The sequence below is a fragment of the Emydura macquarii genome, unplaced genomic scaffold (genome assembly GCF_026122565.2).
Source record: "Emydura macquarii macquarii isolate MOO-44397 ecotype Brisbane River unplaced genomic scaffold, CSIRO-AGI_Emac_v2 contig_431, whole genome shotgun sequence".
Classification (NCBI taxonomy): Eukaryota; Metazoa; Chordata; order Testudines; family Chelidae; genus Emydura; species Emydura macquarii.
The window spans coordinates 4,719,283-4,743,135 of record NW_027130568.1 but is presented as its reverse complement, the minus strand read 5'-3'; the positions used below and the strand labels follow the sequence as shown (position 1 = coordinate 4,743,135).

Sequence of the window (23,853 nt, the reverse complement as noted above, 5' to 3'; positions counted from 1 at the left end):
ATTAATTGTTGTTTGAAATTTTTAAAATAACCTCCTTGGTGGTGGCAGGGTGCACTGACACTATGAAAGTGTCCTGTTTTCATTTTTCATAAGAGGAGATAAATTCGGTCCTACAGCACAGACAAGGGAAGTTACTGAGAGAGTAGGGGGCTAAATTCTTTGCTTTCGTTAATTTCGCTCCACTGCACCCTGGCAAAGCTATGAGCTGCGACCCCTATGGGGCCGGTCTGCAGCGGAGGAGAGGACACAGCATTGGCTAGATTACTCTGGGGGGATCCAGACTCAAAAGAGCGAGGGGGGGAGGGGTGCGTATATTTTGAAGGGAAGTTTGTGCTCGGGCTGCAGGGCAGCTGGACTGGTCCCTTCACTCGCTCGGGGGATGAGGATCTTCATATCCCGCAGCGGGCTCCACCTGTGGGGGACTCAGCGCCCAAGAGGAGCCTACAACGGGGCTGGGCACCGTGCGAGGCTCCCTGCGGAGTCGGGGCCCGTGGGTGGGAAGGGATGCAGCCGGGTCAGGGCTGGGGGCTGCAGCAGCCAGCTCCGGTCTCTCTGCCGCCGCTCTCCTCCCCGGCCCGCTAACCCCAACCGCGCGGCCCTTCGCTGGAGGGCACCACGAGCACCGCGCCCAACCCGCGCGCGCGCCGAACTGCGCAGCGCCTCTCGAGCGCCCCCTGTTGCGGCCCCGTCCACGCAGCTCAGCAGCAGCGGACCGAAGGCGGAAGGACGCCGGCTGCAGCGCGGCGCCAGCGAACGCACGTTCCCGCTGCGCGCCGCCGTGGTATCATGGGAATTGCTGGCAAGGCCGCTTTCAGGGGGCGGGGCCGGAGAAACAACTACATCACCCAGGGTGCTTTGCGGGAGAGGACTACACTTCCCAGGATGCCTTGCAGCCTCACTCTCCGCTCCCCCCCCCCGTCCGAGTCGCCAACGGTCCCTTCTCTCTCTTTCCCCGCTGCCTGGGTTCCTCGCTCTGTTAAGGCTGAGCGGGTCCGCTGGCGGGCGCGGATGCGGCGCTGCGGCGGTTGGGTCCCGGCGCGTGGAGCGGCGCGAGGGGGATGGAGCTGGCCCCGCTCATCAAGAAACTCGGTAACTGCCCCGCGCGCGCGGGTGCGGCCCCGGCCCGCGGGGCCACGGGTGTGCGGGGCTGAGCTGGGTCTGCGCTGCGGGGCGAGAGCAGGTCCCGCTGCTGGCCCCCGACTGCCGTGGGGGCGTGTGTGTGCACACACGTGTGCCGTGTGTTCATACATGCTCCCGGGTGTATCCAGGCGCGCAGATCTATGCACAGGTGCGCACACGGGTAGAGAGACACGCGCACATACACATTTCTTATTCCTCCTCAAGACGCCCAGCGAGGAAACCAAAGGCACCCTTCGCGAACATGAAGTGCTCCACGGACCCTCCTGCCCTCCCCGTGCTTGGTCTCTTGCATGGGGATGGGAACGAGCACAGCGCATTGTTGTTCTCTGTTCGTTCTTGTTTTCTGTATGGTCAGAGCCATTTACTGTTCTTTCCCCTTTTGGGCCCAGTGGGTTAGCCCCTTTTTGGAGTTGTTTCCCTTAGGAGGAGAAATTGATTAGGGCAGTCAGGTGTTTCTTTGATGCAGCGCTGTTTATTTACAGAGAATGAACACAAAGCCCTGTTTCTATGAAAACAACAGAACCAAAGTAGATACTGTGTTGTTAATACAGTATTTTATTTAAAAGTGAACTTTAGAAGATGCTCTGTTGTCTCACACATGAAGACTAAAGTCCCATTTTCCCCCATGACAAGCACAGCATAGAAAGCAACAGCACAAGCTTTCCCCAATCCCTGATGTCCTTGCTGAGACTCCAGACAAGACCACCAGTTGGGATGGTGTTGTAGATATAATTTTCTGAACCTCTTTAATTCCTTAGCACTCGATTACCACTTTTTTTTTTTTTTTTTGCACAGGTCATCTACTTGCCGAGATAAGAGAACGAGCTCTCAAGAATATATTGTGTAAATTAGATCATAATTTGATTTCATATGCTGATCTAGTCCAGGAAAAGTTGCTTTTCCTGCATCTGCTGGAATGGTTCAATTTTCCTATAGTACCAATGAAAGAAGAGATATTAAATTTAGTGAACAACTTGGTAAAGGTATGAAATCATGTTTTTAACAATATGCATTTACAATATTAGACATAAATGGATTTTACCTCCCCCCCCCATACTGTACAGTACTCTTTTAGAGTGCTTTGTAACTATAGAACTTAGAGTAATTTACAAAGGAGGATAAGTATGACTAAAACCATTGTATTGATGTGGAACCAGAAACACAGGCAAAGTAACATGTGAAAAGTGACATGGCAGGTCAATGGGAAAGCAAAATAGCTCTGGTCTCTTGATTTCCAGTGCAGTGACCTGCCTATCCACTTCTGCAACATAGACTGAAATAAGAAGAAAAATGGAGAGCAGAGATCAGCCCAGAATAGGGATAGATAGTACAGTGATTAAAATGACTTTTCTCCATTTATAGTAAAGTTTCTGGTGTTGGTATTACCGGCACAGCTGCATTATTGATGAAAAATGCGTGATAATTGCCTGGTTTGGATGTATGTAAAGAGTTTAATGGCTTGCCTGAAGTGCACAGCTAGTCATTGACAGAGTTTGGAGTGGAACAGGATCTCCTGATTCCCAGTTTCCTGCACTAATCATTATACAACAGCATGGGAAAACATTTGATATTGAGTTGAAAAACTTATTTTCTGTAAAATAATAAAAAGCTGAGTTTAAATTAAAGTTCTTTGATTGATTGCTCTCTCTTTCTGATGTAATATAGAAACCTCACAAAATTGCCAGCAAGTCTTAACTTATTGTTCTCTTTCTGATCTAGCATCCGTCTGCTGTCCAGCAGTTGGTAGGGATTGGTGCAGTGGAATTCTTTTCTCAACTTCGTCCTAACGTGGATCCAAAACTGCAGGCTGTAATTGATGGGATCCTAGATGGGCTCTTTCAACTTCCTTCAGAAATTCCTTCCAGTTATCCAGCAGTGTCTTACCAAGGTCAGCCCTTGTCATCAGAAGACAAACCAGGTAATTTATATTTTGGAAAGTTTACCTGCTTGGAATTAAAAAAAAAAAAAATTACATATATTTATATTTGCAGGTTACATAAAGCCAGTTTGATCAGAAACAAAAGGGGAGGGGGGACCCTGTGTCTTAGTGAAGTTTAGGTGAGCTGTGTTGTGAGGTGGACTTTACACAGAAAGCATGACATCCATACCATCAGCTAATACTTCAGTTCAATTCATACTGCTGTTTTAAGTGTGGATTATGTGTGTGACAGTAGGAAATAAGGATTGTGGTGGGGAAGGAGCTTCAAAGGACTTTGGGCAGGGCTGCAACTTTTTTGGCTATTGAGCAGTGTAGTTCCTTCAACATACCATGCTGCTCTTATTTGAGTATCAGAGTTGGCCTTAACTGTCACAAATTCAAACCAGTTGAATACTGAGAGGTATGTGATAGGCTAGATAGGTACAATGCAAGTTTTTGATTTAATTTTGTCAATTTTCTGCCTTGTTTTGGATAAATTTGTTATAATAATATATGCAAAGGATAGTTGATAGTAGTTTGAGTGCTCTTATTTGGGAGTGTTTTATCTAACTTAAATTTTTTTTTCACTCTATTTAGATGTGATGGTGATACTTGCTGTGTACTTCAGATTTATAGTGCCCGTTTAGATTTGGACCTATTTGTTTTTCCCTTTACACCTCTGAGCTCAAATTTTCTTGGCAGACGGCACTACAGAATTTTGTTTTGTGGGGCTCCTTATTTAGTGATCATGGTGTTTATGGGCAAAAATGATGTCACTTACATTGCTCTATTGGCCTAATCCCCTTGCTTATGGATAAAGGAGTATGGTAGTGTCAGAAGCTATTCTAGCTCTGAGACTGCAGTGTATGAGAGTGGAACAATTCTTCTTTGGCTCTTGCAGCCTTTCCAACCCTTGCAGGACTGCTCTGTTAATAACCTGTTTACTGGGCCTCTGAGGAACCAAGATTAGGCCATTGGCTACTATTATAGAACCTAACTGTTTTATTGTGTAGTTTTTTTGGGGGGGTGGGAAGAAAGAGGGTTTGTTTGGGTTTTTTTTTTTTTGCAGGGGAGCTCAGGCAGTTTTTTTATTTCTCCCATTTTGATTTCCACTTTGTCTGACTTGTGGTGAAACTTCCTACAGCTACGAAGCTACAATCTCTCTCATATGCCTATCCTAAATGTCACAGTGCCACTGCTTTGCGGTAACTTGTTCCAGTGTAAACTGTATGTCGGAAGCATGTGCTAGTTTAAATAAATTCTTTATATCAGGAGCCATGGTTACATCTTCTGTAAATAATTTGCCTTTTTAATTGTATGGAAAATTTAAAAAATCAAGCTAAAAGCATGGGCATGGTTAGACCAAATGAGATGGCTATCTTGGTTCTCTGAAGCTTACATTAATGTGGTAAATGGCAACTTATATTCCTACTCGTATTCCAAAGGGATATTAGAATTGTATAACTTGTGTGAGTATTCCATATGTTAAATATTGGGAGAAAAAAAAAGTTTAATAAACAATAAGGTTGACCATGTGCCTCTAAACTGTCTCTTTTTGGAAATTTCATCTACTATTGTTACAAAATGATGCTTCAGATTAGAGGAAAACATTTTCTCTACTTTTCAGTTTGTTTACTTTGTTGGTTTGGCAGCACTTTTGTATAGTCAGTTTCACTGTTTTGTGTAAGACACAAGAAGGAAACAGAATAATTGGAGAATAATCTTAAAAATTGGAGAATGTGATTGTCAAATTGGAGATTGACAGAGGACTAAGGCAAAATGTAATATCTGAAGTGACTTTTACTCCATTTTTCTGATAGATGAGATTTCTAATTCAAGGATAAAGTAATAAATAATTTAACCACAGAAAACAGAAAAATTGCATGTGTATGAAAATGTGCTTTTTTTAAAAAAAATTTACTGTCATGTTTGTTTGGTTTAGTTTTACCCCAAGAAGAAATAATCACTGGATATTTTCAACAAGACAGAAGTAAAGTGCAACAGATGGAAATCCTTCCCAAAAGACCAGCTGGTATGCAGTTGAAATAGTTCTGTCATATGCATATATTCAAATAGAGGATTCTGTGAAAAATATAATTTCCTATATCTTTTTAATTACAACTGGCATTGTTGGGCCGCCTTCTTTCTGCCATTTGTGAACACTGGCATCATAACAGTGGTAGAGATGATAAATTTAGTTTTCTAGTAGAGTAACAAAAGTAGACATTTAAAAATTTTTTAATGTTTAATATTTTAATATTCCAAGCTCTGAAATCCCTTTGGCAAAGTGACTTAGACAGTTAGGAGCCTAAATACCATTAACTTTCAATGAAACTGGCTCTGATGTGCCCAAGTCTTTGTTGAAAATGTGACTCTATATCTAAATAAATAACAGCACTAATGCTTTTTTATTTGTCTAGTATCACTGAGATAACTATAAGAAATATAACAGCAATGCTGCTGTCACACATGGCCCTGGTCAAGCTTCCCTTGACTAGACAGCAGCTTCCATTCCCTTGCTGCTGTATTTGGACCTCACATGCTGGGCCTGTGTGCTCTTAAGCTTCCTGTGATCTGAGTAGGCTTCAGCACTGTCTCTTCCTTTGGCTTCTTTGGCACATTTCCTGTACATGGGATCTCTGTCTATTACCCTTTAAGGAAATGGGTTTCCGTGAACCCATTGTTAGTGACCAGTGACCCCCTCCCCAGAGCACCGACCAGTGCTGCCCACCCCAAGACACCCCAGTAGTTCAAGCACACCCGTTCCCAGAGTTCCACCTTGTGAGTTTACAGTTCACCTTTTCAGGGACATGGACATGTGATAGCTGAAGGAAACAGACCCAAAGTCTTTGCAAATGTTTCTAAACAAATCACTCCTTTGACCTTGACTGGTCCTGCAGACAGAAACAGCCCCCTATGCCATTTTATGTTCCTCTCTTGCCCTAAGCATGTTTCTTGCATTGTGTGTCACTTAACTTTATAAAGTCCTACTGTTAATAGCTGATTTCTTTGTTCTTCTACTCCAAATCCTAACCCCGTGTGGCAAAGTTGGAGAAAACTGGCTTCCCCCAGACTTCAGCCATTCTGTTGTTCTGTACAGTTCAGATCTGTTCACTGGTTGGTAGCCTTTAATGACTCTTTCTTTCAGACAGACTTGTAGGTACCACTCACCTGCTTCTTAGCACAAGAAGCATGAGACAGCATGTGATGGTCATAAGACATAAAAATACAGACAGTTTATCAAATCGAACTAGAAGTCATAAGTTGTACGTAGACAAATTCCTCATTGTGTCACAACTACTGCAAGACATCCTCTAGATATAGTGCACTAGGCCAGCATGCTGGAAAGCAGTCCATAATGTTCTTTTAATTGTTATATCAGTATTGTGAGAAGATGAAAACTAGGTTTTACAAGTTGACATTGGAGTTTCCATATTTATTTCACTAATTCACTTTTCAGCAACATGTTAGCCAACATTAGAAGGCAAAATCACTTAAATGCAATTTTAATTAAAAGGTCAGTTTTAAAATATGCTTAATTTAACAAGATATTGTCACAATTAAGAAACACAAACAAGTGCAGAAATTACACAAATTACAATTGTGTAGAAATGGGAAATAGAATTCTTTCATGTTCAAGTTTGGAAAAGTACATGTTTTTTCTAGCAGAACAAAAAATATTACAGGTTGATGCATTTAAGGTAAAGAAAATATTGCTGCTTTGTCTCCTTACTGAATCTCTCTATGTAGTATCACTGAGTTACTGCAACTTGTTCGTTCTCTGATTACTCTGCTGAAAACTCCCATTGGCAACTTTTCAAATAGATTTATTTCAATCAGATTTTAAAACTAAAAGTTCTGTTTCTCACTGTACACATGTGCTATAAGTATTGACTTTCCTAAAAAAAAAATACACTGTAATGTTTTTGGAATATGCTTTTTAAAATACTCTTGATATATTTAACAGTAAATAAGACAGTGAAATGTTTGAAGTTTTCCACATTTCCTTGGTTAACGTTGACCACAACGGATAGACATGTTCTTTCATCAAATGAAAGGTACAGTAATGGAGATTTTTATACTTGTTATATTTTTTACTTCATTGGATTACAGCCACTCAAACTTTCTGTTGTTACAAGCACGAACTGCTCCTGCTGTGAATATAATTTAAATCAATTGAGTGAGGATGAAAGCTAGTCTGAAGGGTGATAACATCATACTACATGCTTCCCACTACAGTTCTTAACTTTGTCACTCTTCGACATCAGTTGGTGGGTTTGTGAAGTGGACAACTTGTTGGTAATAGCTGGAATGATACCATGAGCGTACTTTGCATGGTTCACAAAATCATTATTAGTAACTCAGCTAGATATGAACCACTGAGCTGTAGCTATTATGTCTCAATTCTAGTTCCTTGAGCCAAACACTCATCCTTCCTGGTATGAAAGGGTTTAAACCTTGATGTTATCCCCCTTGTTGAAAATGAGCTGATTTTTCTAATGGTAGAATTTTAGACTATAAAAGCTTTGAAAGTGTTGTTGTAAAAACTCCTGATGCTTGGGTCACTTAAGAATAGGCAAAACAGAAGATAGTATGTGTCTAGTACAGAGAATGACGCAGGATTGGAAGATGAACTAGGTTACTTAGCAGACCTGTTCCATCTCTAACTTATATGTATCACTGTTTGCAGAAGAAACAGATTTGTCCACTTTTCCTATTTGATAAATTCCAAAATCTTTAACTATATTTAACAATTAATAATATTTAACTAATATTTTAATTTCCCCTTTAAATCTGACAGTTTGACAGATCTCTGGTTCACAAAACAGGACAAGGTTGCTAGTTTGGCTTGGGTATATAAAAACTATAATGACAGAAGAGGCACATTGGGAAAGAGAGGATGGAATGAAAGAAAATTGAATAAGCAAAGGAGAAGGACTTGAGAAAGGGAAATTGATGGGAAAAGGGAAAAGAAATTATTTTTTAAGAAGTAAAACAGTAAAAAGAGTAAATGCCATTTGTTCCAAATTGGCTTCCTTTATGTAAATTCCTACATTTGACTGAAATTCTCGATGTTCCTTATTTGGGACTCAGATTGTGCTAATTGACTGTGCTATTTTGTTACTGATGAGACTTGAGTCAATTTGCTGTTTAACATAGGGAATGACTAAGTTCACAGAGAATTGCTGATTTTATTATCTGAATTTAAAATTCTGAAGGGTTAAGGAAGTAGTTTCTTCTTCAGAAATCTAGGTTGAAACTTCATTGGATCACAAATGAAATTGAGTTTGGGTGTAACATTTTTCTTGTTTGTCCACAAAATAGCACAACCAGGAACCTCCTCTTGGAAAAGTTATAGTAATGTAATAGCAGAAATTTTGCAGGTTACGCTTTCAAGTGCACTGATAGTTTTGTAAGGAAACGTCTATCTGTGATGACTTTGTGTTCTAATGTTTCTGATATTTAACTGAATTTCAACTTGATTTTCAGCTCTTTGAGAAGTAATAACCACAGTTTGATTTGGAGTACATGTGAGCTTCTACAGGATGTTATTATGCAAGATTTCCCTGCTGAGATTTTCCTTCAAAGACCAAAGATTGTTCAGGTTAGAACTACCATCACCTAAAACTTTCCATTGGGTTACAAAACAAGTCATGTAAAGTAGGAGCTCACATAAATTTTCCTGATAATCTATCTGGAGCTGATGCCTCTGTATTTAGATAGAGTGGACACTGATTAAAAGAATATTTGGTTGAGTGGAAGGAGAAAAGGGAATTTACTAAGAGAGCGCTTGGGGGAAAATTTTTAGATTTTTTTTATCATCACCTGCTTAGCTGTTGGCAACATCTAATCCAAGTATGCTGTGTATTGGTTTTCTTCCCCCACATTCTTTTGGCTAAGATGAATGGCAAGTAGCTGTCATAATAATTGTTTCTAGGCTGGTGATAGAGGCTCATTTGAAACTAATGTGAAGCACACTCTTCCCTTGGGACTAATAATGTTGCTTTCAGTGAGCAAAGCACTTTTAACTGATTTCAGTATGATTTTGCTAACACCAGTTACTCTATTTCTGTTTACAATGCAGGAGTAACCATTTCTTCAAGTAGTGCAGAAGTAACATGCATAAATGTATATTGATGTCCAGTTACCACTGTTAATCCTTTTGTTTTTAGAGCCTTCTGTCTCTACTAAAGCTGGCTTTTGGAAAAGATGGAAAACATCGCTTAGCCTTGCAGGCTGTGTCATGTCTGCAACAGTTATGTATCTTCTTAAGAAATAGGCTTAATTTTCACAGAGATCCAGGTTTTTTCTCAATTGAACAAGGTGTGTATACATAAATATATGAAATGTTGTGGTGTGTGACTGTGGGGTGATTTTTTTAAAGATGATGCTTTGGCACGTTTGAAAATTCCATCCTGTAGTAATGTGAGTTTCGGATGGCTGCATTGTTCGAGTGGTGATGAAACTTTTATACCACACATGTAGGCTGTACATTCAACATGTGTTAAATAAAAATTATCTTAGAAACGTTTTAGGATTCTAAAAATATTAATTGGAATTCTTTCTTATGCCCCTTCACCTGTAAAACTAGGTGCATTAGTTACCATGAGTCCAATTGAACAGGCTGCAAATAGAGAGGAAGATTAAAATTAAAACACCTCAAATATGCCCTAATTGTAGCTTTTCTTAGATATAAAAATGTCATTACTTTGAAGTCTGATATCTTGGTACTTTGCAGAGGTACAAGTGATGAGTGGCATTGGGAAGCTGAGAATCAGTCTAAAACTTCCATTTCTAGCTATGTAGGTCTGTGAGATAGCAGACCTTAAATCTTTTGCTGGTGTAGGACTGACTTTTACCTATCCTGCACTTCAGACCATTAATGTTTTGAGAGGAAAACAAGTTAGGGGTTAGGAGGAAAATGGTTTAAAACAAAGCAACTGTTTGGAGAACTAGAGATGGTGAAATCTTTGTTTTCAGGAAGAGTGCACCAAACTTTAACAGAGTAGGCAGAATTCTCTCTATTTTTTATTGCAAATCTAAATTTGGTATGTGAATTGTGATGACCCTGGATGGGTCATTGAAAGTTGGGTTTGAACCTGGGACTTCAGAATCTAGAAGCAAAGCCTCATGACCCAGCCAAATAATGATTGACTTTCACAAAGACTGAAGGATATCCTCTCTTTCCAGGGCCTATTTCTCTGCCAAAATTTCATCTCTTTACCTCTGCCTGCTTTGATTTTAGAGATGTTCATAAAACATTGCAAATGTGTTGTTACAGAAATGCTGCTATAGTTAGGACTGAGCCAAAATTCACACTTATAACAGGATTCAGACACTTTATGTATGAAGAATGGAGTGCTTATTCTTTGAATAAGAGCACCCTAATCTTTGACCAACAGTTGACCCCAAATTTCTTTTAGGCTTGGATAATTAAAAAATAAATAAATCTTTACTGGACTCTGTACTCCTAGGACTTGAAGTAGAAGTACCAAAATACAACAAAAAATACTCATGTGAGACATGTAGTAGAATTTTCACACCCAAGAAATATGTTTAAATTGTTCTTTTTTTCAGTGCTAGTCTGAAATAAACCTCCAAACCTGAGATTCGCACAGACTAAAGTAGATTGTGCTAACTGTCCTGTGCTTTCCTTGTTGTTTTTCTTACACTACTTTAATGAATAGTGTAAGTTTTTTGCCATTTGTTAACCAGCTAGGACTTTTCATACTTTGCCAAGGGGTTTGTATGACAAAGAGGTGTGGTAAATTAATTTTTCTGCTTTTGTTTATAAGGTACTGCTTCTCAAAATTCTTCTATGTCTGACTGCCAAGAAGCAAGAGGACCTCCCCATTCCCACAATCCATCGCCTGGAAGTAGTAGCCCTAGACCATCTGTGATTGGACGTACGGGTCAGCGTCCCAGAGGTGATGGCCAGGACTGGGATGCAGCGTCTTCCAGGTGAACAAAGTGGGAGGTTAAGTTAAGTTTATTACCTGTTATCATAATTACCTCTTTTGCTCTAGCTATTTTGTGGAAAATATGTAAATCTAATTAGATTATTGAAATTAGGATGCTACCTGGAAAAAGTCATTAAAATAAATAAAATAAAGAAACTTTATTTTTAAATGGTATTCAGGATTTGTCATGTCTTCCTGATCTTTCACATTCTGCTCCTAAAGTGAAAACTGACTGTTTTAGAGATGAACTACAAATATCAAACACTCTTTCAGAAGGCGAAAGCTAAGAAATCAGTAACTAACTGTGTGTAGACTTGGTTTACAATGAAATTTGAAAATCATTAATTTGACAAGTACTGAGATCAGGATTTTTTTGTTTCCCTTCATCAGTTGGTAGCATAAAAAACTTAGTGAGTGTAACTTAATCTGGTAGTTGTCTGTACATGTTTTCATAAAAAGTTTTTTAGGATTTTTGGCATATAAGTGTGATCACATAAAATTTCAATTGTACATGAATTAGTCACACAACTCAAAAAATCTTATGACTAATTTACTGGACACTCTTAAAATGTAGAGGTTAGTACTTGTGTGGTACTCATCTTGCCACAAGGTTTGTAAACACTTCTGCAAGAATCGTTGTCCTTTATTAGGTCACCATTTGGGGATTTAAAAAAACTGAATTCTTATTTAGTCAGTGGGAGTACCTTTTTGAGTATTAATAGTTAGTGGATCTAACCAATATACAATAAAATATTCTAACATTATAAACTACAGTAGCTCAGATGATTAATTTTAAATGTCTTGAGAGCTATTATTACTTTGTAAAAAAGTTATTGAATCTAGTACATTGAGTTTTTATTAAGCAGGTATATCGTATTATAAATGAACCCTGTGCTTTACAGCACATAGAATAAGATCTTTCCCTCTGCCCTGGAGTGTTTGCAGTCTAATTTTGGAAAGACTGAGCACAGGTCAACCCATCAGGAAATGGTAGGTGTGGCTATCTCATTGTTGAATTCCTAGCCATAGGATGACTTGTGGAAGAAATGAACTTTTGGCAGGTTGAAGAGGACATATATGCAATAAATGTTAACTTTTTGCAGATGAAGGGCCATATAGTGATGTGCTTAACCCTGTTGGCATGCCAGTGTTCCCTTAGTCTTCTGGTGTGGCTGCCCATAATAGGTAGCAGCACAGGTAGGGAAGCAGCTTCTGCTAGGCTACTGCTGCCTATCCCATGCAGATGAGGTTAGGGGTGGGCGGGGGAGGACCTTTGGTTCTGTTCCTAAAGCATCTACTTGTGCTGCAATGAAAATAATGTGTGCCATGTACAGGGAACAAAAGGGAGCCAAGAAGTTGGACTATATCTGGGTCAGTGCAACTACTCTCTGCTTCTTGCACGAGGCTTGTGACAGTCACAATTTAACTCAGAGGCAAGATGATGGAAAACTTGAAGCTCAATGAGAGAATTAGATGAAGGAATTAATGGCAAGGAAAGAATTAGGGGAACAGGAAAAAGTGTTGCTTCAAAATTCCCATCCTTATGTCTAATACTAATACTCTTCAGCTTTTTGTAATCTGATTTATTTTTCTGTTTCTAAATATCATACTTTCTCTTCTTTTCTAGAATCTCTGCAGTTCTGCTATCATCTCTGTTTTCTGACTGTGTTTTAACTTCTGTCTGGAAACCTATCCTTTTCCCTTTTCTTAATACTTCTACTTTTTAATTATTTGACTCATCTATTCCTCTTCTTGTAAGCACGTGTGACAGTCAGAACCATCCATTCTTCATTCATCTTTTTGTTTAAATTGCTGTTGTCCTATTAGCCTCCTTCAACTCTTAAGTTCAAAGGTTCTGTAGAAATACACTGTTATCCTTTCAAAGTGCATTAGAAAGAGGGTTTTGTATAAAGACAATATACCATAATATAACCATTTCAGAGATCACTTTCTTCAAACTCTTTATAAAGGAAAATGAACAAAGCTGCTGTCTCTTGAATTGCTTTAGAAATCCTTACAAACATTTAGTCAAAATAATGACTTGTAGGGATGAAAATACTAATTTAGGAAAAACCTTAACTTTACACTATCTTCAGTTCAACACATCCAGCAAATCTAGGAACCTTTAAAGGTAGCTTGAAGGGAATAAAAATCAAAATGTACTGTTGATGCATACGCTTGATTGTATTAAAAGTGTCTTTGAAAGGGGGGAAAACTAGGCACTATTTATCCACTTTATGATGTATAAAGAGGGCCTGTAAAGTGATTTTATGTTTTGCTTGTTCTTTGCATTAGAAAATCAGGTCTTTTTTTGGACTGTTCTTTTCTGGAAGATTCTGTGGGCAGCCAGAGAGGTAGCGCAGGGAGATGACATTGCTGATACCAAGCAAGTGAAACCTGATTTATTGAAAAGTGACTTTAATTCAGACTATTCCACTTTGGGTTGTTTTGTTAACACTTAGTTATAGCACAAATATTTAACACACAGATGGAAGAAAAACTTTTGTCAGTGTTTCAATACCCCATTGCTTCCTGCTTCACATTTCTAGGACCATCTTTGAAGATCTCTGCTAAAACAGGCAACATCAGGTTTGACGTACTATAGATTGCTAAGGAAAAAAATAATGTCCCCCACCACCTTTTTGTGGGGGGGAAAAGCTAGGCTGCCTCTATAAATCATAAAGAAATGAAAAAAATGATACAATCTAATTTTTTACCTCTTCAGGTCACTTTTTTTTAAAAGACTAGTTAAGTTTGTTGTGTATGACAGTGTTAATTCTTATTCTGTGTTTGTTTTCTAGTGGAAGCAGTACTCAGGCTAGTGCAAATTCCAGAATATATCTACAGTCACCACTGGTTGTAGGGCACATTGACCTGCCAGACCTGGAAAATGAGGACACTTTAGAGTTACAGTTCCAACAGCTCAGCCTTCCTCAATTCTGTGTGTCCATCCTGGAACATGCTGTACCTCTTCTAAGAACAGGTGAATGGGTATTAGATGTTTTTTGTGCCTGCAGGAATTCTTACTTTCCCTCATTTTGTATCCCATCCTAGTAGGAGAATCCCATAATCTTTTCAAAATGGGTGCTTTTTTGTGTTTTTTTTTTTAAACAGCCTTTCTGAAGCACATTAACCACATTATCATTTTGTTGTGAGGTTTTTGTTCAGGCCTGTAGAGTTAGATTGGCCAGTAGATCTCCAGCCCTCTTTTGCTCTAAAAAAGGGTGTGAGAAGAAATTGGGTGCACAGGGGAAGGAGGAGACAGAGGAATGTAGTGTGATGAAAAGAGAAGAGGGAATAGTGGGGTTGACTGAGACAAGGTAAAGTGGGACAGGTGTGTGGACTGACAAGCAATAATCAAAACAAAACCAACAAAATCTTTTATTCTTCTGCCACTAGCATGAACGTGGGGCTCTTTTTCCTGTAAATCAAATTTAAATAAAAGAGTACTTTTGAGTTTTTTAAGCTGGTGTCTGATTGAAATACCAATACTGTTAATTTGGAATCTAGTTGGCACAGAATAACTCTGAGCTATTTATTATGTGTATATGAAAAAAGTATAATTGGATTCTAAAGTACCTGACATATAACATTAAATAACTTGATACTGTACATCACAATCCCATAAATATATAGTTTAAACACAGTTTTTAACAATTTAGAAGTCTATTATAAAGAGAGAAGGTTTTAACTGCGCTGTTAATGATCATCATCAGATTAATTATGTACTAAAAAGTTCCCTATCACAATCACCTAAATCTGTAGAGAAATATAGCAGAAAAACAACAAAAAGATCCAAAGGAACTATGTAAGTAGTTGTAGTCTCATACCATCTTTGGTTCCCTCCTCCAGTTCACATTTACAGAGAGGTTCTGAATTCTTAAATTAGCTGCACTACATTGAAATATATAATGTGTTCCTTGATTAACTACTTTTAAATTTTATGGATATAAGACACTTTTATATTACATTGTTACAAAACTGATCTAAGTACAGCAAGCTTTTTTCTTGTTTGAAGGACAGGAGATAAATGCTTTTTCTCTCCCCCTTGATCCTCCCACACCCCTCAAAAAGCATCTAATTCTTGCTTGCAAAACACGATCACTCAGAATAGTTGTGTAAAACTATTAATGCATCAAATACTTTTAATCAGAATTGGAAACATATATGTGTTTGATGTGAGTGGAATTAAGAATATTTTTCTGGTCTCTGTACATGCATCAAATTTACTGTTTGGAGGTTATGTTAAACATGATGTAGAATGTTACAATACTAAATCATTTTCTTTTTACTAGTGTTTTTAACAGCTGTCTCTAGCATTTAGGTTTGCCTTCAATAAACTTATATAATTCACATTTTTTTAAAATAAAAATTCATTTTAATAAAAAATTATTTCTATATAAATACCATCACTATGAACAAAAAGATTTCTCTCTAACCCAGAGCCAGGTATGTAGTCTCTGGCGCTAGCTCTGTAGCTTCCTGGTGGCTGATGGCTGTGGTGCAGCCCTGGTCTACCCAGAATGTTTCTTGGTCTTGTCCATGTGAAAAAATATTCATGTGTGGGAGAGAAACCTTTAGAATTTTCTGTGCTGTTCAGATCTTTTCCTTTTTGATAGACATAAAACCATAGTGTCCATTTGCTAAACATTAATATTTCAGAAGGACTTTAGAAATAAAATCTGCGCATTGTGCCAGTTTTGAGCTTATTTTAATGTGTTTAATATTGTATTTGTTTTGCCTAATCTGTATATTTTTACTGTAAAGTTCCATATACATTTGTTAGCTGAGGACTTGTATGATGAGAGACAACCAATAAATCATCTGTCACTCATGCTTTACCTTCATGTCAAGTAACACATTGGAATTTAAGTATTTGTATATTTTAGTTTTACTTTTTACTTCCTCAACACTGATTTGAATACTTACTGTTGGGTCCATTTTATTGCCAGGAAAGGAGTTTTTTCTTGCTTCTGCAAAAAAGAGAAAGTGGAATGATGGAATCCATAGAACTTCTAACATCTTCTTGCATTTCAATTAATAACTTTACTAAAAGAAAGTTGTGATCAGATGAGTTGCAGAAAGGAACCAAGATGCCTTTCCTGTAAGAAATCTACATAACCTGTCAGTTATATTAGCCAGCCAGCTGAAAAATCCAGGTCACTTTTGACATCTGTTGTTATAGGTTTTATTTTGGTAAATGGAACATCCAGATAATTTTATCAGGAAAAGTATTTTAATGGGCAATTTTTCTAAATTTGTTTAGTATATATTTGTATTTTCAGTTATCTGCCAAAATGACAGAAACAATTTGCATTTTCATAGTGTTAAATCCTGGCACCATTGACATCAATGGCAACATTTCCACTGAGTTCAAACAGGGCAGGGTTTCACTCATAGACTTTAATGCCAGAATGGACTGTTATGATTATGCAGTGTGACATCTAAGGTAATTTAATTGTACAGAATGGATATGTTTCAAGCTAATCTCTGGGCCTTTCAGTTGGGTGTGCCACTGGAAAGCCCCAGATTCGCAGTACAGTCTTCCCTTCAACCTACAAAACAGCTATGCTTTGGCTGTTGGAGGAAGATTGTAGTTCCTTTGGATGATGCATAATCATATGTCTATGCAGCAGTTAAACACCTGCGATGGGGGAAGGGTCCAGAGCCCAGGCTCCAACTTGAGCCCAAATGTCTACCCAGCAAATTTTGGCCCCACGAGCCTGTCAGCTGACCCGAGCCAGCCATGGCCATGCCGCAGGTCTTGTATGCCAGTGTAGACAGACCCTGTGTGTCTAGACCTGGAGTAGTGTGCTTTCTCTCTGCTCTCTTCATCTGGACATGGTGTAATTTTTTCTTACCACCCACCCTAGAGATCAAGTTCTTTACATGGCTTTGTTGGTATAAGTGGGTTGGTTATGTCTCCCACAGAGTAGTAATGGAGCATGAGGAGAAAATAACCTACTATATTCTCAACCTGTTTCAGTAGGTATGGAACCCCAGCATCTGGGGACAACCCTTTTTCCCTCCTGCTGCCCTCTCTCCCATCTTCCCACTCCTTCGGGATTGCTAGTTTAACAGCAGTGTCTGAATTGGCTTTGGAATATAACTGTTGGTACAGTTAGTGGTACTATTAATCTTAGATGATGTAATTTATATGTTCTTTATTATTCTAAACTGGTTAAATTAGTAGAGAAAAATAATTAATGTAAAAAGTTATCCAAATTTTACACTGTAGTGGTGTTTTGGCATATCTTAGATAATGTAACTTGAAAGGACTTTTATTGGAACTTATTAATGCACTGTTTAATATTAAGTTGAGAGTGACACCATTTTAGTGGAGGAATATTGAATCTTTAAGTGACTTTATGTTTTTGGAATATGTTTTTAATCTATAACAAAGTTCTTAAATGGTTCATTTTTGTGGTCTTCAACTTACTGAATATGTAATCCAGTATTTAACTGTCTAGATTTATGTATCAATTTTGGACTTCCCTGAACCAAAGTTTCGTAGATTTTAAGAGCCACACAGCATTCCTGTGGAAGAGTGGAGCAACTACTTGGCCTTTATTTTGTAGCACATTATGCAGTCCATTAATTGCATTATTTATTAACCAATTTGGAGCTCTGTTGATTTGAGGAGTTGGCAGGTGATCAGCTTTTTTATTGGAATAATATTTTGAACTATATTGTGGTATGGGGATGTGGGTTCATTGTACTGAACTTTTTGGGGCTAATTTTCAGAAGTTCATCAAGTGGACACTAGTATCTCTTAGGAAGTCATGTCACAGCCTCAGAGCATGTGACCTGACATTGTGCTGAAGTAGTGTGACTTGATGCCTTCTTCTGCTTGAGTTAAAGTTGGTTCTGCGTCCAGCTGAACAGCTTTGATATTGTGTAGTGACTTGGAGTTGGAAGATGATGGAGATGGAAGGATCAAAGGTGTGTGGACAACACAGAAAGATAGTAAACAAACAATATGTGAGCAGGAAAAGAAGAGAAGTCATTCTGCCAGAAACTATGTGAGGTCTGTCAAAGGTTAAAAGTACAGTCTCAAGGAAAGCTGATTTTGGGCTTTGGGAAGTGTTTTCTCTAACTGAAGAAGGGGAAAACTAAGTGGTAAAAGTAGAAATCATACTAAAGAGCAAGAGGTGAGAGATGAGAGGAAAAATTAGCTTCATCTGTTTTTCAAAGGCCTATCCTTAGATAGCTTCTCCTCCACAAGTCTAGATTCGGGAATTAAAATTTCCAAATTGAGCTCCCTTACTTGGGATCTTGTTGTCTTCCTCCTGGCTTCAATCTGAAGAAGGAAACAAAGAGCAAAGCATACCTTGTCTATTCTTGCAGCTTAGCAGAAAATTATCTGATTCTGCAGTGCAGCAGAAATTGGAAGTATATTGTATTGAACTTGGGGCTATGGAAAATGGGTCTTCCTACTTCTAACAGTCAGATTTTAGTACTAGTTATACACCTTTGTCAGAATTTTCAAACATGCCTGCCTGAAGGTAGGAACCTAAATAAATGAGGGCTTGACTTTAACATAATGAGCCTATGACATTCCGGGATACAATTCAGATCATTGGAGAGCTGTGTCACCTATGTCCTGTGACCTTGAATGCCTTACAATGCCTTGCTGAAATAGCTCCCACCTGGGCCGCTCACAAATAGCCTTCTAGCATGCAAGCCACACCCAAAGTATCTGTGTAGCTGCAACCTGCCAGCCACACTTGGTTACACTGTGGCTTTTACCAGTGTTGGTCATACTGTAGGGTGACTCCAAAACACTCCCGTCTCAGATATTCTCCCAGAAATGTATATCATCATGACTTGTATTCTACAGTAGAAGGAAAATATGAGCTGGGAAATAGAAAGGCTTTGTTCAGATGTGATTTTATTAACTAGCTAGCTAAATAAAAAGCAAATTAGAGGTACCTGGGTTTATACTCTAAATCAAATAATATGAACGTTTTTAAATGTGAATTGTTTAAATGATGAAAGCTTTCTGTTTGCTAAACTAGTCAATTTGTGTAGTTTCAGGCTGTTTACTACTTCAGATTAGTTTTCACAAGAAAAATAGCAAATCATGGCTTATGGTATTTGAGAATGATGATCAGTTTTGTCTAAAATTCTAGAGAAAAGGCTGCTGTGTACACCAACTTTGCTATGTTGTTCCTCAGTCATAGTCAGCAATACCTTTTGCATTTGTAAATAGTGACAGGAATTCCAAACTCTAGTAGCACAACTACGTTTTTCTTTACCAGTATTATAGCAATATACATATTAATTAATATTCTAAACCCTGTTTTACACAGAAGGGAAATTAGGTGTATCATGCTTTGCATCTACATTTTGCTGACTTTCACAGAAAATTAAGATTGATAATTGCAGTTATTTCTGCATACATTAATATCCCAAATTTCCCCTTGCTCTTTAGTAGTATGCTTTCTAAAGGAGTTGGTCCACTATCCAAGAGGTCTGTAAAAGGACTTCAGCTAACTGAACATAGAAATGTTCATTAATTTGAAAGCCTAAAGAAACCAATTTGTACTTGTGACTCCTTACGTGGGTGAGGTAGGGTTACTACTCAGTTTTCCTGCTTAATTTAAAACTCTAATCACACAAGGTTGAGGAAATGCTTGTTTGCATTAACTTCAGACTTTTAAGAACTTCCTAATATCTAATCAGTTTAAAATTGGACAAGTAATAAATGACTGATTATTAATCTAAATATTAGGCAAACATCTTATATGTTTTAAAACCTTATTTTGCTATTTATAATGCAAAGGATAGTAATTCAGGGTATGTTTACATTTCAAGGGGGGGTGTGATTCTTAGCCTATGGAGACGAACTCGCAATAACTCTAATTGAGCTAGTGCACTAAAACTAGAATACAGCTGCCACATTGTGAGTCTGGAGGGTAAAGCCACACTGAGTGTTTACCTAGCATCTCTGAAGGGGATGCTTGATTAGAGCTAGAGTGAGTATGGCTTCCCAAGTTCAGACTCTTACACCCAGCTTGATGCATAGACAGACGCTAAGTTACTATCCTTTGCCTTACAAAGTAAAGAGCAAAATAAGTGTTAAAACATTTAAGGTGTTTACATATTATTAGATTAATTATCAGTCATTTATCACTTGTACAACTTTAAACTGAAGTGTAGATGTAGCCTCAGTGACAGGTTCATTTGGCTTTTAAAAGTGGATAGAAGATATTAAATATATACAATATAAATAGTTCCAGATAGGAAACTTCACTAAGATAAAAGTTAAGGTTATAAATAAATATATAACATTATAAAAGTATTGATTATAAGAAGTCAAAGTAAAAATTGAGAGTTCCAGAACTGACATGAACATATTGCTGGACTCATTTTTCAGCTACTCCCTCTTTAAAAAGGTGGTCAAAATACAGTAGACCAATCTTGATCAATTTATTTTAAATGACTAATTTAGTTCTGTCCTAATAATTGGGAGCTGGCTGTGTCATTTGTCTATAGATGCGTTTCTAATACACCAATCACTAGTATTCAGGAGCCAAATGCAAAATTGAAAGTCGGTTATATCCAAAATTAGATTGAGCTCTTATCCATATTTTAAGTCTCCTTGGACAGGAGTTAATCTCCTTAGCCTTCCTTTAGAAATATCATGGACTCATTGTGCTACTTTATTTGAGAAAGTCCTGTCTGAAGAAATTCTGTTCATATGACTGCTGTCAGTGATATCACACAGCAAAGGTCCTCTGCTCTGTACTAGTTCTTGAAAGTTTCATACTTAGGACTATCAGCTGCAGCTTCCACCCCAATTGTAGGTGATGCTGAAACTGTGAGAGGGTGGGAAAGTGTTGATATTAAGAAAGTTTGGCTTTTTTCCATTGATGGCATTACATTTTAAGGTCCTAGTCCTGTATTTGGACCTGGACTGGGTGCTAATGTCAAGTATTGGTGTGATACTCTCACCATTCTGCTTTGTTTAGCAAGAGGACCACAACATGTTGAACCATCTGTAGTGTGCATGTGGGCTGCATAGTCCTCTCCAAATAGAGTGCATTTAAATAATCTAGTGTGGAAGTCACAAGAGTATGGATCATGTTAGCTAAGTCTTCATCTGAGAGGGGTGGGTGCAGACTCCATTTAGAAAATGCTCTATCTGCTGTTGCTGTAGATGGAAAACTCTCTGGCTGCTATTGCTAATACTAATTTTCATGTGGTTGTACTGAACCTTTAGACTTCATTCCACCTTGACAATTAGGATGGAGATGTTGCCTTCACTAGGTAGTGGAATTACTGCTTTTGTTGGTTCTTAAATGTTTTCTCTTTCCCTTTCCCTTACTTCAGTCTTATCGGGGTACTGTGAACTGATCACTTCTTGACCAGAATCCATACTCATCCAGACTCCAGATCAAGTATCCACCCTCGGGGTCGTGGAGGTGGGGAGAATGGGGGAGAGGGTTACTGTTGGAAATGTAGCATTTTACTACTAACTAAACATATGTTTGAAACCATAACTAAGATAAGGAACACTACAGTGATCCACCTGAGGTATAAATGGGAAACTTAGTGTGTGGACCTCAGGTTTTCTTCCTGAAATATCCTCACAAGTACAAACAAGTCTGTAAAAAGCACTGGAAGCATAGGGAAGAAAGTGTACCGAGTGAGTCAATCACAAGAAGACCGTAAGCTTTGAAAATGCTAAACCTAATTTAGTCCTACTATGGTTTTACCCATGCTGGAAGGCAGGGCCTAATTTGTTGAGAAGTTCTGCTATCCTTTGACAAAGGGGGCCTCTCAAAAAGTAGGGAGCTGCTATCCTGGTACATAGGCTAGTGTGAAAACAAGACCACTAAGACTGGGGAGATAATTTTCTGACCTACCTATCCAGGTGGGAAGTTTTGGTGAGATTTATCCCTGGATTACAAAGATCAATCAATTAACATTGTATCCACAGCAATGATAAAATATGTCTGTAATACTATAAAACTTTATTTGTAAACTTTCTCATCCTGTCCTTCCTCACATAATCAACTGACTTTATTTGGCCATGGTAAATATAAATTAGCCTTTTTATTTATTTTTCCCCCGGGGGCGTCTTCTCTGCGTATCTATTCCCTAGCTGTCATCTCAGATGTGACTTAAGAAGTTCACCCAAGGTTAGCAGTGCTACATCTACATCTTCACTAGGCTACTAAAAATGCTAGCAGCAGGCACAGTAATACAGTAGACGTGTCACTGGTGCTAGCTTTTCTAATAGAGGCTGTACTTATTAAAACAGGCTGGAAAATGTATTAAAGTGTAGTCTCAGCACAAAATCTAGTTCTCTGCTTTTTATTTACTGCAGTGCTTGATAATAAGAACTAATATCTTCCTTGTTTCTGTGCAGGGAAGGAGAAAGAAGTGAAAAATATCCCAGTAGTTCTTCCTTATTAAACATGATGTCATTGTAACTAGAAGAAGGAATTTACTATCTCAGTGAGCTGGCCATTGGGAATCCAGAGTAGTTAAAGGAGACTGCCAGAGTGGAGTGTGAATTTTCTTCACAAGAAGTGTGACTGGCTGGCTGGCTTAAGTAGGGAGATTCGTCAACTAGCATATGAAGTGCTGTCTGTAGTACGAAGAATGAAACCAGTTTAGATCTGAAATGTGGGGGATCCCAAGCACTTTTGGTGAATAGTGAGCTGTCTAGTGCATTAACTCAAAATGTTCTTGCCAGAAAACAAAGAAAAACTAGGCATGATTCAAAGCTATTGTTGGGTATAAAAATGGTAACAGTTGATGCTAACAGTTGATGAATGCAAAAGAAGATTAAATTTATAGATGTTCAGATTTAAAGTATTCTCTGGTCTAAACGAGGCTGCTCTCCTAACATTAAATAATTGAATACACTGTCTACAATTAAACTGCTGTAACATCTTTCATATTTGCATTCATAGGCAGTAGAAGAGTGACAATGCAAGTTCTTGAATTACTTGCTGAAGACATGCTTCTTATTGGTGATGCGGTATCTGAAGATGTTTGGGAGGACCACAGCCTCTTTGGGTTAGAGTTGGTGAGTCCGCGAAGTTTCTTATCTTTAGACTTTGGTTAATGTCAGCCTTTGCTGTAAACATCAGAAATTTTCTGTATTGGACTATAGACAATTCGACTGACCTATCCTTTTTCAAACATTTAAACAGTCCAATAATTACAAAGGTTGATATTGCTGGCATGTGTCCCGACAGGTTATGGATCCCCCAGAGCTAATAATGAGTCCGTTAGATAATACAACAAATTTTATTAAGGGATATGGGGATACACAAGGTAATATTTAGTTAAAAAGATCATTATATGAAACAAGCTGAGAAAAAGACAAAAAAGGGTTAATTTCTATATTTCACCACACTACTGGGAGGGGAAGGAGTCACAGCATATTGTTCGGTACGGAAACGTAATCTCGGGCCGGCTTACACGATTCGCGCTCAGAGTACAGGAGCGGGAGAGGCGGGGCGGACCAGGTGATCAGGCTGGCAGACGCTCTCTCAATTTGGGCATGGGGCGTACCCCTTTTTATACTAGAGAATGTGTCACAAGTTTAGTAGCTCTGGATTGGAGGAGGGATATACATTAGTAAGTGCCAGACTATGACGATTCATGTGGCCTTGGGTGGAGCTGTTATGGCACTGGATACATAGCCCGTTATCAGTGGGCAACAAAGACATCTGTGAACAACATAGGCACTGGGGTGCGTAGGCGGTTTTCTTATGGGGGGGGGGGGGGGTAGCAGCATAACAACTAAATGCTGACAACAACAGATGCAGCCTAATAAGGTCAGGTCACGGTTTTACTGTTAGCACCGAGCGG

General features: G+C 38.5%; 1 protein-coding gene across 1 annotated transcript in view; it reads left to right on the top strand.

Annotated features, from left to right (window-relative positions):
- Positions 1–869: 869 nt before the first annotated feature.
- RTTN (rotatin) overlaps positions 870–23,853 on the top strand; it is a 170,905-nt gene continuing 147,921 nt past the window's right edge. The window contains exons 1-10 of the mRNA XM_067537491.1: positions 870–1,089; positions 1,936–2,123; positions 2,860–3,058; positions 5,001–5,090; positions 7,026–7,116; positions 8,549–8,663; positions 9,232–9,382; positions 10,855–11,020; positions 13,821–14,002; positions 22,947–23,062. Coding sequence (XP_067393592.1) covers positions 1,059–1,089; positions 1,936–2,123; positions 2,860–3,058; positions 5,001–5,090; positions 7,026–7,116; positions 8,549–8,663; positions 9,232–9,382; positions 10,855–11,020; positions 13,821–14,002; positions 22,947–23,062 — 1,329 coding nt within the window. The 5' untranslated portion in view covers positions 870–1,058. The remainder of the gene's footprint in view (positions 1,090–1,935; positions 2,124–2,859; positions 3,059–5,000; positions 5,091–7,025; positions 7,117–8,548; positions 8,664–9,231; positions 9,383–10,854; positions 11,021–13,820; positions 14,003–22,946; positions 23,063–23,853) is intronic.